General features: G+C 33.7%; 1 protein-coding gene across 4 annotated transcripts in view; it reads left to right on the top strand.

Annotated features, from left to right (window-relative positions):
- ADAMTS6 (ADAM metallopeptidase with thrombospondin type 1 motif 6) overlaps positions 1–13,088 on the top strand; it is a 293,828-nt gene that overhangs the window by 22,387 nt on the left and 258,353 nt on the right. For all 4 annotated transcript variants that reach the window (XM_064596173.1, XM_064596170.1, XM_064596171.1 and 1 more), the window contains 3 exons: positions 4,107–4,318; positions 4,825–4,908; positions 5,412–5,557. In XM_064596173.1, the coding sequence (XP_064452243.1) occupies positions 4,107–4,318; positions 4,825–4,908; positions 5,412–5,557 (442 nt within the window). The remainder of the gene's footprint in view (positions 1–4,106; positions 4,319–4,824; positions 4,909–5,411; positions 5,558–13,088) is intronic.

Raw genomic sequence — 13,088 nt, 5'->3', positions numbered from 1 at the left:
TTTGTCTTTAGTGGGCTGTCTCCTACATCTGGGTGTATTATATTTCCTTCTTTCCTTCCTCCCTTCCTTTCTCTTTTTCTCTCTTTCTTTCAAGATTTTATTTATTCATTTGAGAAAGAGACAGAGAGAGTACAAGCAGGGGGAGAGGCAGAGGGAGAGGGAGAAACAGGCTCACCACTGAGCAGGGAGCCCGATGCGGGACTGAATCCCAGGACTCTGGGATCATGACCTGAGCCGAAGGCAGACGCTTAACCAGCTGAGCCACCCAGGTGCCCTATATTATATACTTTCAAACGTTTCACTGGCTTCCCAAGAGTGGAAAATCAGTAGTAGTTCCCTAAGTTCTATAGGAATATCACTAAAAAAAAGTATTTTATGTTTAATAAGTTTGGGAAATGTCTGGTTAAGATCTTAATTAGGATACTATTTTGACAGCATAATTCAAGTGACATGTGCATTTATAGGTGTTAATTGCCAGTTAACCTGTTATTGGGAACTCAATTTTATATCAAAATATAAGATAGAAAAACTCTTTTGAGAGTGGGCATATTTATCTCATATTCAGATATAAATTTTCCCATTCTAATTAGATTATGTTATCAATTTCAAAATAAATAATAAAAAATGTCTGTTTTTTGTAGAAAATTTAGAAAATATGGGTAAAAAGAAAAAAAAAGGAAATGAAAGTTGCTCTTTTACCACTATCCAGGGATAACTGAATGCTCTTGTCCATTGCTGTAGATATTATCATGTCTCTATACATGTATTGTTTACTTAAGTATTTATTAAATAAATATTTATATAGCACGTATGTGTCAGGCTATTCTAGGTGTTGGGATGCAGCAATAAATAAAACAAGAAAAGTCTCTGCTCCCATGAAGCTTATATTCTAATGAAGAGAGTTAATTAAAAAAAGCAGTCAAGCCAACAAGTAAATACATGGCCATCTATCAAGAAGTAATAAGTGCTACTAGTGAAAAATAAAGCAGGTCAATGCAATAATTTTGAATGACTGTATATATTAAAAATATTTTGAGACTGGGGCGCCTGGGTAGCTCAGTCATTAAGCGTCTGCCTTCAGCTCAGGTCATGATCCCAGGGTGCTGGGATCGAGCCCTGCATCGGGCTCCCTGCTCCGCGGGAAGCCTGCTTCTCCCTCTCTCACTCCCTCTGCTTGTGTTCCCTCTGTCGCTGTGTCTCTCTCTGTCAAATAAATAAATAAAATCTTAAAAAAAATTTTTTTTTGAGACTGATCAAAAATTTAAGATCTTATTTCAGATGATAAAGAGATCTATGTATTTGGTTTTGGGGAAAAGTTCTTTATTGTATATGTTTATGGAAGAATGTTTTCTTTGACATTCTAAAGTCTATCCAAAATTAAATTGAGCATATGTAGTAAGTATCATTTGAATAACTACTAATCTTTGTTTTGAAACAAGTCAGTTGTGTGTTCTATTTTAGACTAAACAGTATATTAGTTACAGATCATTAAGCTTAACATTAAGCAGTCAATTGACGATTACAGAATGTAGATATTGTTTCGTAACGATGCAATCATGCTGGATTAATTTAATTTTAAAAGTGAAACCAGATATCTTGATTACACTTATTCATTGTGTGTGTATTTTATCTATCTATCTATCTCAGACTACAAATTCTTTGCGTGTAAGACTCTTTCCATTTATGAATGTCCATCAAAGACATTATATATACATTTATCTGATGGAGTGATAACCAAGCAAACCAACAATTTAAAAAGCTAAAAGTCTGAAATTTATGAAAATGATGATAACAGTAGCTACTTTATATTGAGTGTTATCTAATGAGAAACACCATTGTGGTGTTTATTTTGCCCAATCAAGTCTAATTCTTTTCACAAATACTTTAAATAAATATAAGGAGAAATTGAATGGATCAGAGGAGTGAAAATGATCAAAATAATGGAAATCAAATCCGATATTTAGACATTTAGGCTGTCCATCCAGAGGAAGGGAAAACTAGGCATGATTTGAATACATGGGTGGTTTTATGATCTTGACAGACTGAGCAAAAAAAAAAAATTAGAATTATGTTAATGCAGAAAGGATTTTGACCATTTCATAACAATATTACCATAAACTCAGTGGCTTAAGCAATATACTTTTATTATCTCACAGTTTCTGTGGAACAGCAGTTGTACATGAATGAGCTAATTGACTTAGCCTCAGTCAGGACTGGGTTCTCATCTGGAGTCTTGACTGACGAAGAATCTACCTTCGTATTCCCATGGTTGTTGGCAACATTCAGTTCTTTGCTATTAAAAGACTGAAAGCTTTAGTTTGGGGCTGGTTGTCTGCCAGAGGCCGTCTGTAGCTCCTTGCCATGTACAGTTCACCAAATTGGTTGCTTACTTCCTTAAAGCCAGCAAGGGAAAGGCTCTAGTAAGAAAGATGTTACAATATTATGTAACATAATTATGTACTCATATATGTAATCGTGTATATCCCTTTATCTTTGTTGTATTCTCTTGGTTAGAAGCAAGATACAGGTCCCACCCACATTAAAGGGGAAGAGATCACATGAAGTGTAAACATCGGGAGGTCATGGGGGGCCACCTTAAGAGTCTGTCTGGAATAAGGGAATACTTACTGGCTGTCTAGAAGTTATACTATTGGGAAATAAGAAGTAACATGTCTCTGCCTCTCTTGGCCTTTAGGAATAAAAATACTCAATTTATATGAGCTTCAAAAATATTTTACTGGTATCTGTCATAGTCATTTCTATCTCTTATTTCTTAAAATTTATAACTTTTACCAAAGTAATTTTTAAAGGGTAAACACTAAAGAAATTAGAAAAATAATAGAGAATACTGCCAGTTTCTGTCAATTATATTATAAAAATTAAAATGATTCTTCCTCACTAAATTTTTAATAAGTAGAGGTTAGAAAGATCGTACAGATATGAAAGTAAGGTATGCAGAGGAATTATACTCATTCAAGTTTATTAAATAAAGATGAATATAAATGAGACAAGTGTTTACAAATGCCGTAGTACTAAAAGGTTTTCTCTGTACTGAAGGGCCAACTGTTAGAAAACAAAGGATTAAACTGCAATCCAGAGTAAAATGTGGTTTAAAGGAATTCCTGCTGTAATCATAATCTTTCAACTCTCATTGTAGCACCATTTACCTCTGGGTTTTAGAAGAGTAATACTTTGGGTACTCTGTTAGTATAAATAGTTGTATATCGCAAAACTAAATGAAAAACTTAATTCACAGCCTTTTAGAATTGAGATTTCTAGAGCAGTAGAATTGCTCTAATTGAGATAGTTTAATAAAAGATCTTACTTTAAAATAAATGCTCAGAGGCATTTTAGGAATAGGATTTTGGGGGTACCTGGCTGGCTCAGTTGTTATAGCATGTGACTCTTGCTATAACAAGAGGTGGTGAGTTCAAGCCCCATGATGGGCATAGAGCTTACTTAAAAAAAAAGTAACAGATTTTTGCAATATTGATGTTCTTCATCAGAACTGTCTTAGGGTGTATAGAAAGTTAATGCTCTTGTTTTTAAAAAAGCTTTATGAAGTACATATTCTATATTTAAAAATATTATGACATAATTGGTCATTGGAGTAATATGAAATGATTATTTAAAAAATATTTTGGGCGCCTGGGTGGCTCAGTTGTTAAGCGTCTGCCTTCGGCTCAGGTCATGATCCCAGGGTCCTGGGATCGAGTCCCACATTGGGCTCCCTCCTCGGGGGGAAGCCTGCTTCTCCCTCTCCCACTCCCACTGCTTGTGTTCCTGCTCTTGCTATCTCTGTCTCTGTCAAATAAATAAAATCTTTAAAATATATGTATATTTTTTAATTAAATAATTCATTAGGCTTATTTTTTGTTATGAGTAGCTGAATGTTATTAATGTTTAATTTGCTTCAGATAAAATGACTATTTTGAATACTTTAAAGAGTTTAATTTTCTTACTACTACATTTCCTTCTCCCCTCTCTTCACTGAAAAATCTTAATACTTTAGGCAATTTATGAGGAGCATGTCTATATGAAAGATTTAAAAATAAGTAAGCTTAATTGGTGAACTTATCTGAACTAGTTAATTATTTTTATTGTAGACCTCATCAGAAGTGGCAAACCTTGGTGGCCGAATGACACATCTACTTTTCCTTCTTCACTACCAATTAATGGCACGCATATCCGCCACAGACAGAAGAGATCAGTAAGCATTGAGCGGTTTGTGGAGACACTGGTAGTGGCAGACAAAATGATGGTGGGCTACCATGGCCGCAAAGACATTGAACATTACATTTTGAGTGTGATGAATATTGTAAGTTTGATGCCTCTCTATAATATTTTAACTTAATAATTTGTGGTTTTGACTAAGGTCATGGATTTTTAGTGTGAATTAATGATTTTAAGAATTTACTCATCTAAAATGAGAAAGAATTAATATATTAATGTTTCAGTTCCATAGGAAATAAATTTAAAGGTGACCTTACTGTTCATTTTAGGTAATATGACTTTTTGAATGGGTCATATTAAATCTTGTTTAAAAGGTTTTCTTTAACTTGAAACATCAGCTCACCCTCTTCATTACTATGTTGTAGCTCAGTTTTAGGAGAAAATATTTCTTGAGGTAGATTTGTATAAAAATCTTTTATGGAGGCATCTTGAGGGTAGAATTCTAAGTGATATGAGATAAAATAATATCTTTTTATATACAAAGTGGTTTAATTTATGAAAAATTGTTTTACCATTCTTTAAAAAAATATTAAACAATCAGCCTATGATTTTTGTCTGACTTTGTGTCTTTTCTTATTTTCTGGAGGTCAGGTTGCCAAACTTTACCGTGATTCCAGCCTAGGAAACGTTGTGAATATTATAGTGGCCCGCTTAATTGTTCTTACAGAAGATCAGGTAAGAATGAGTTAGTTTAGAAAACTAAAACCCTTAACAGACAGGCTGTAGAATTATGTATTATAAAATAAAGTATTTTATTATTGATCCTTTTAGGAAGTTCTAGTTGAATATGATTTTCACCACTAAGTATTTAATATTTTAAGCAAATTTTAAGTACTTTATAAGAATATACCTCCTATTCATGTTAAGGCTCTATATATGTATATTAGCTATATGTTTCAGTATAAAGATGAGTATTTGTTTGGCAGATCTAATAATAGTGGTTTTGGTTGCTGAGAATCACATATATTCACATGATCATTAAAGCTGGAACTGGAAAGAATATTCAGTAGTACACTAAATTAACTCTAGGTCAGATATTACAGAGATAAAAATTGGCAAGAGATTATTCCTAGAAACCACTGCTTCTAATTATAGTCCCACTTTAGTTCTTCAAAAGTTTTAACAACTGACCTTAGTAATTTGTTTGGAACATTTCTGGTATGCATGTTGTATTGCAGCCAAACTTGGAGATAAACCACCATGCAGACAAGTCCCTCGATAGCTTCTGTAAATGGCAGAAATCCATTCTCTCTCACCAAAGTGATGGAAACACCATTCCAGAAAATGGGATTGCCCACCACGATAATGCTGTTCTTATTACTAGGTATGGTTTGTTGCAAATATTTTATCTTTGATTGTTGTGTTTAATATTTTGACTATATTTTGTTCTATCTAAAGTCTCATTCAGGTAATGAATATATTGAAAGCAAATGGTAATTTGTTAATCACCAGTGAGAAGGAATATATTACACTATTATTGTGTTTGCATCAAATGAACCGAGTAAGAAAAAAGAACACATTTAGAGTTGACTTAGAAATGTAATAAACATCTTTCCTTCAACTAATATCTATTCATAAGGTTTAATTGGAAGCACATGTATGTTTTGTTAATTGAACAAAATACATAATAAAACAAAGATTAAAAAGTATGGGATTATAATTGAGTCATCACTCTTGGTTATAAAATACATTAATTATTCTTACCTCCAAATTTTTAAAAGGGAGGACATCAATAGTTACACAATTTACTTAGATGAATGTTTATTTAATTAAAAATGTTTTAATTAAGGTATAAATATAAAGAAGCACATTTATTACATTATATGTTGAATAGCTTGCTTCTCAGGGTAAAATTATTATTTGATGATAATGCAATTAATTCATGTTTTTCTTTCCAGTTTTACATAACTTGTTCAGATCCTTTTATTCCTTACTCTCCAACAAGAATTCTGTGGAGTAGATACCATTATTACTTTTCCCATCTAAAAAGTGAGGAAACTAGTTTAAAATACTTAAATTGCTCAAGCAAGTGAAAGTGCAGGTCTCAAACCCTGATAATCCTGTCTTCTATGACTGTGCTATCTTAGACTACTGTCTTAGTTTTTTTATACCTTAATTATGACTGGTTAGAAGCATGCTTAAATCATTTTAAGATGAACTTGTCCTTTGACCTCTTATCAGTATTTAAAAATGAAAAAAAAACAATAAGCAAAATGGAAGCATTATTCTCTCTTGGTGAAATGAAATAGCCTTTGTTGTCTTGATTATTTCTTTTAATTTGCAAGATAGTACTTAACAATGGTGTGCCCATTGACTCTACATTAAACTATATGGCGGGAATGTAAAGTTACGTGGCATCAGAATCTTGAGATCCTGGGAGATAATGTGAATTTAGCTTTTTAAAAAATGTTCCTGTTAACTAAGTTGTAGAGTTAAAGCTTCTCGGTTTATTTATTTTTTCAGTTATAATTACTTTAATTGACTTCATCTACCTGGCACTGTAAGCTAGAAAAGTTTGTTTATGACATACTTGCAAATAAAAACAACATTGTATGGGTTCTGTATTCATATGTGTTGACATGTCAGTCTGATAAATTCTGTAATTCCTCAGAGTCTTGTGGTCTGGAATGATTCCCAAATATATTTGAGGAGTTAAAAATATACTAAGAATTGTGCAAATATAGAAACCTTTGTATAAAAATATATATGTGGATACGATTAGTGTCAATGAAATTACTACAGGAGAATGTTTTTTATATATGGTTAGCAAAATGATCACAGATAATTTACATTGGCTTCTGTGTTTATATTTATAAAGTCCAACTCTCCCCAAAAAGGCAATGCCCACTGGGCTCCTGGTGCTTTATATTTTTGTTATTGTATGTGCATTCAATTTTTAGCTTTTGCATCAAATGACAATAGCTATACCAACAGTGCACGTTTATAAGTATTTGAGTCGTGAAATATATCTGGGCAGTTAGCCATCTTTTCTTTGCACTGGCTACAATATTCAGCTGTCTTGTTCCTCTGAATTGGCCCAGATATTTTTCTGATCCTCTGCAGAGTCCTTCCTTGTTTCTATAAGCTATTTTGAATGCCTTTTTGATGCCTGAGGTTTGAACATAAAATTTTCTTTTTAAACTTGTCTCCTAATGGTCAGACTAGTACTAGAAATGATCTCAGGATTTAATAGGACAGTACTTTGAAGAATTCATATATCATACCATTTTCAATTAGTTATATAGTGGAGGCTAGAAAAGTATCTCTTTGGGGCAGCATAGAGTGCCTTTTTGAATTGTTATAGTCTCAAAGTAACTTTGAGCTTATTTAAACGTCTACTTATTTAAAAGTCTAATCGTCTTTGAATTATTAAGGCCATGGAGTGACATCTAAATCTGATGAATATCATCTCTAATATTTAGAGTTTTTGTTGGGTGGTTTACCATCTTGATTCTTCCTTATATACTTTTAATTTGTGAAATTGAATATATCTTTAAATCATACTGCTACTTTTAGTAAAAATTCAAATAATTTTTATAGATGCTCATATATTAACGCTTTTCATTGCTTCATGTAACTCACTCATTAACATATTCAGGATTATGACTTCACCATTTATAGGTAAGTTCATGCTTGAAATGTCAGCTCACTAGGGAGAATGTATAATGTGTTTACTGAGAATTCCAGAGAAAAATTGATGGATATGTTTATCTCCACTAGGCCAAATTTTATCTCAGGGATTTAAATGTTTTAAGCAGAAAACCATTTGGAACTGTAGTTACTTAGGTAATAATAGTTGCTTTTGAAAAAATGAAAGTATAAAAACTTAAAATACTATCTCCTCTTAGCAAATAATATTTTATTTTTTTATAATGATATAAATTTAAAGCAAACTGTGCTCTACAAAGCTATGAGATCACTGTGACTAGACAGAAATAAATAAGCAGTATAAAAAATTTAAAATTCTGGGGGCGCCTGGGTGGCTTAGTCAGTTGAGCATCTGACTTGATTTTGGCTCTGGTCATGATCTCAGGGTCGTGAGATTGAGCCCCGTGTGGGGCTCCACGCTGAATGAGGAGTCTGCTTAAGATTCTCTCTCCTTCTCCCTCTGCCCTGGTCCACTCATACACTCCATACACTGTCTCTAAAAAAAAAGTTAATTAATTAAAAAAAATTTTTAAATTTTATTTTATCTGGTATAAAAACTACTGCATTAACACCAAAGAGTATATTAAAAACTATTTATATACACACATATATTTTAATTTTTATATACATTTATTTTTATACATAAGTGTTTGTGTATGTGTATATAATGAACATCTGTTATATACCAGCTAGCTTTATCAAATCTTTTTTTAAACATTGAAGTATAATTGACAAAGTTGTATATACTTTAAGTGTACAATGTGATGACTTAGTGTGCCTAGATGTTCATATATCTCCCCAGATTTTGAAAGTTCTCAACCATTATTTCCTTAAATAAGCTTTTTGCCCCTTTCTCTCTCTCTTCTTCTTGGACTCCCATGATGCTAATATTACTTCATTTGGTGATGTTCTATAATTTAGGTAGGCTTTCTTCATTGTTTTGTTTGTTTTTTCTTTTAGTGGGTAGTATCAAATGATTTGTTTCCAAGTTCATGGTTTCTTTCTTTTGCTTGGCATGTCTGTTGTTGTTCTCTATTGCATTTTTTAATTTCATTCATTTTATTCTTCAGCTTCAGAATTTCTAATGGTTCTTTTATATAATTTTGATCTCCCTTTTGAATTTATTATTTTATTCACATATTCTTTTCCTGATATCATTGAGTTGTGGATCTGGGTTCTTTAGTAGCTTGCCGAACTTTTTAGGAACAATTATTTTGAATTATTTGTCTGTCAATTTGTAGATTTCCATTCTTTGCATTCAGTTACTGGAAAATCATTGTATTCCTTTGGTGGTGTCATGTTTTCTTGATTTTTCATCTTTCTATAGCTTTGTGTTGATGTCTGTGCATTTGATGAAATAGTCACCCCTTCCAGATTTTATGGAATGGTTTTGGTAGAGAAAGATCTTCATCTGTGGACATAAGAGTGCTGGCTGGGTTGAGTATGGTGTTTCTAGCTCTGGAAAAGTTCCAGCAATGTAGTCTCTATTCACCTTTGTCAGCTGAGATTAGCCTTAGTGAAGATTTCAGAGTTCCTCAATGGTCAAGGCTGCATTTGTCTGCACCAGCAGTAAAGGCAGTTGGGGACCACCTGATCTCTTTTTCTTTCATGGGGGATGTCATGATGGAGGGGATTTCTCTTGAAGCAGGGTCCAGCTTGCAAGTACCCACATGAGTGTTGGTAGTACTGATGTCTGATATGTGGGGACATTTGGTAATATGACACTATATAAGTAGGTCAAGAACTGATTAATATTTTGTATTCGAAACTCTAATAAACAGAATTTAAGAAGATAAAATAGAACTGTATATATACACTTAAAAAGTTACACATGTTGGGGCACCTGAGTGGCTCAGTTGGTTAAGCATTTGCCTTCTCGGGGAAGGCATCGAGCCCCATGTCTGGCTCTCTGTTCAGCAGGGAGTTTGCTTCTCCTTCTCCCTCTGCCTGCTATTCCCCCTGCTTGTGCTTTCTCCCTCTCTCTCTGTCTGTCAAATAAATAAATAAAATCTTTTTTTTTTTAAAGATTTTATTTATTTATTTGAGAGAGAGAATGAGATAGAGAGCATGAGAGGGAGCAGGGTCAGAGAGAGAGGCAGACTCCCTGCTGAGCAGGGAGCCCGATGTGGGACTTGATCCTGGGACTCCAGGATCATGACCTGAGCCGAAGGCAGTCGCTTAACCAACTGAGCCACCCAGGCGCCCCAAATAAATAAGATCTTTTAAAAAAAAGTTACGCATGTTACAAAACTTTCATATTATTCCAATTAAACTTTGTATTGAGAAACTGTAAATTAATGGGTACTTAGAAATACGTATCTACAATTTGACAGATTTAAAAATTATTTATATTCCCACATGAAGTTAGGAAGTATTCACCAAATTTAAAGTCAAGACAATTTCTTTTTTCTTTTTTTAAATATCTTTAAGATTTTATTTATTTATTTATTTATTTATTTATTTATTTATTTATTTAAAAGATTTTATTTATTTATTTGACAGAGAGAGAGACAGTGAGAGAGGGAACACAAGCAGGGGGAGTGGGAGAGGGAGAAGCAGGCTTCCTGCGGAGCAGGGAGCCCGATGCGGGGCTCGATTCCAGGACCCTGGGATCATGACCTGAGCCGAAGGCAGACGCTTAACGACTGAGCCACCCAGGCGCCCAAGATTTTATTTATTTATTTAAGAGAGAGAGATAGTGAGAGAGAGCGGGAGCAGGGGGGGAGAGGGAGAAGCAGGCTCCCCGCTGAGCAGGGAGCCCGATGCGGGGCTCAATCCCCAAACCTTGGGACCATGACCCAAGCTGAAGGCAGATACCCAACCAACTGAGTCACTCAGGTGCCCCAAGTCAAGACAATTTCTAAATTTATTTTGTGGCAAAAGCATTCAAGAAATCTTTTTATAGTATGAAAATCAGTAGGCATTTAGTGACATAGAGTATTCTTGCATCAGTGTTGAGCAATTAGCATGAACAGACTAATGCATTAATTTCCTGGATTTCTCTCCTATCAAATATTAGAATCATGTTTTCTATCTTTAAGATACTAGTATATAGCAATATATATTTCAGACAGGAATTATAACCTAAATTCTGTTTGGTTATAGATTTATTGAGATATAATTCATAGACCATACAGTTTGCCCATTTAAATGTACAACTCTGTGGCTTTTAGTATATTTGCAGAGTTGTGCAACCATCACCATAATTAATTTTAGGACATTTCCATCATTCCTATAAGAAGTCATCTCCTAGTCTCGTATCCTTCCCATCCCAGCCTCAGACTGAGGCAACGGCTAATCTACTTTTAGTCTCTATAGCTTTGCCTAGTCAGGACTTTTTATATGGATGGAATCATAAAATAGGTAGTCTTTTGTGACTGGCTTTTACTTTGCATAGTGTTTTCAAGGTTCATCTACATTGTGGCACATATCAGGACTTCATTCCTCTTACTTGACTACATTCTTGAAAATTCAAGATCCAGATCTTTTAAGAATGCCTCTACTAATAGACTATTCTTTAATAATCGTAATTCCTTTTCAGTTTTTCAGTAATGAAATGCATAGGACATATAAGTACATCTCATAATACATACGCAAAAATTGCACACCAAGTCACATATTTTAGTCTTTAATTAAAAAGAACATATTTATCCTCTTAAGGGATCATGACTATTTGCTTTGTTGCTGCTGGATTTTAAAGGGATTAGAATTTCCAAAGTCAACTAATGTTTTCAGTTGGGAGATTGAAAATAGCTATAAAAAATAGTTTCTTGCTAAAACTTGGCCTATTGTGTGTGGATTTAAGCAAGTTTTCTTAATTTTTAAAGGATGTATCTATTGGAATTATGTATTACCTTCATGATTATATATTAAAACAGATAGGAAAAGGAAATTAAATGTGGTACATTACCATTTATTTGGTATTCATTTGTGGCTTTCTTTTTTATCCTTAAGGAAATGCCAGATAAATTTTTTATGAACTATCACTAAGCTTTTAAGAGTATACAAGTTTGGGGGCGCCTGGGTGGCTGAGTTGGTCAGGTGACTGCCTTCAGCTCGGGTCATGATCCCGGAGTCCTGGGATCGAGTCCCACATCGGGCTCCCGGCTTAGTGGGCAGCCTGCTTCCCCCTCTGACCCTCTCCCCTCTCATGCTATTTCTCACTCTCTCTCTCTTGCTCTCTCTCAAATAAATAAATAAATAAAATCTTAAAAAAATATATACAAGTTTATCGGCAGCAGTGGAATCTTGAATTCAGTTTGCGGATGTATTGATTTTCTTATTTGGGCATTTTGAAGCATTTATTTTTCTCTTATCACTCTTGTTCTTTCATTCTTAGTTTTCTAGTTTCCGTTCACTTCATTCCTGGTTTGTTGATTCCTTACTCAAGTGTGTTTATCTAGATTCAGTTTCCATTCCAATCAAGGATTATGACAGACTTGTGCAACCTTCATTTCCTGTGCAATCTGGGACACTTTTAAGAGTGAGAGAGGGTACCATTGGCAGGTATGCCTAGACAATAGGCCCAAACTAGGATCAGGTATATCAGGATTATGGTCATCCTAGGCATTACCTATGTTTGCTTCTTAAACTTTTAAAAATGGAAATAAGAAGATACTTTTTCTCACTGCCCAGGGTTGACTAAATACATGCAATTTAATGAACTATCTTTATTTATACACCTTGATTAAAACTGAGGTTTATTTGTAATAGGTATCATTAAATACTTAAAGAAGGGTCTATTCTAATAAATACTTAACTTTAAGGAATAGTAAGTTTAGTATCTATATTGGTTTTATGGATATATTTATGCAATTGTTTATTATGTGCCAAATTCTTAAGTGCTTTGCAGTTGTTTAATCTTTTAAATATCACTATAACTCCCAAGTTATAACAACTTGGGAAAATATAAAGCTTTGGAAAGTATAAAAACTATTTTAAAAATCTTGTCTGCTAATTTTAGTATCTCTGTCAGTTCTGAATCAGTTTCAATTGACTAATAAATCTCTTTATTATGTGTTGTGTTTTCCTGCTTCTTTGCATACCTGGCAATCTTTGATTGGATAACAGACATTGTGTTATTATACCTTTTGGGGTACTGGATTTATTTGTAATAAATATTCTAATTTCTGGGGACATCTGGGTGTCTCAGTCTGTTAAGCCTCTGACTTCAGCCCAGGTCATGATCCCAGGGTCCTGGGATAGAG

This window comes from Mirounga angustirostris, unplaced genomic scaffold, assembly GCF_029215605.1.
Source record: "Mirounga angustirostris isolate CCGP_5_RB_7025 unplaced genomic scaffold, mMirAng1.0.hap1 SCAF_7, whole genome shotgun sequence".
Classification (NCBI taxonomy): domain Eukaryota; kingdom Metazoa; phylum Chordata; class Mammalia; order Carnivora; family Phocidae; genus Mirounga; species Mirounga angustirostris.
This window is presented reverse-complemented; position numbering and strand designations above follow the sequence as displayed.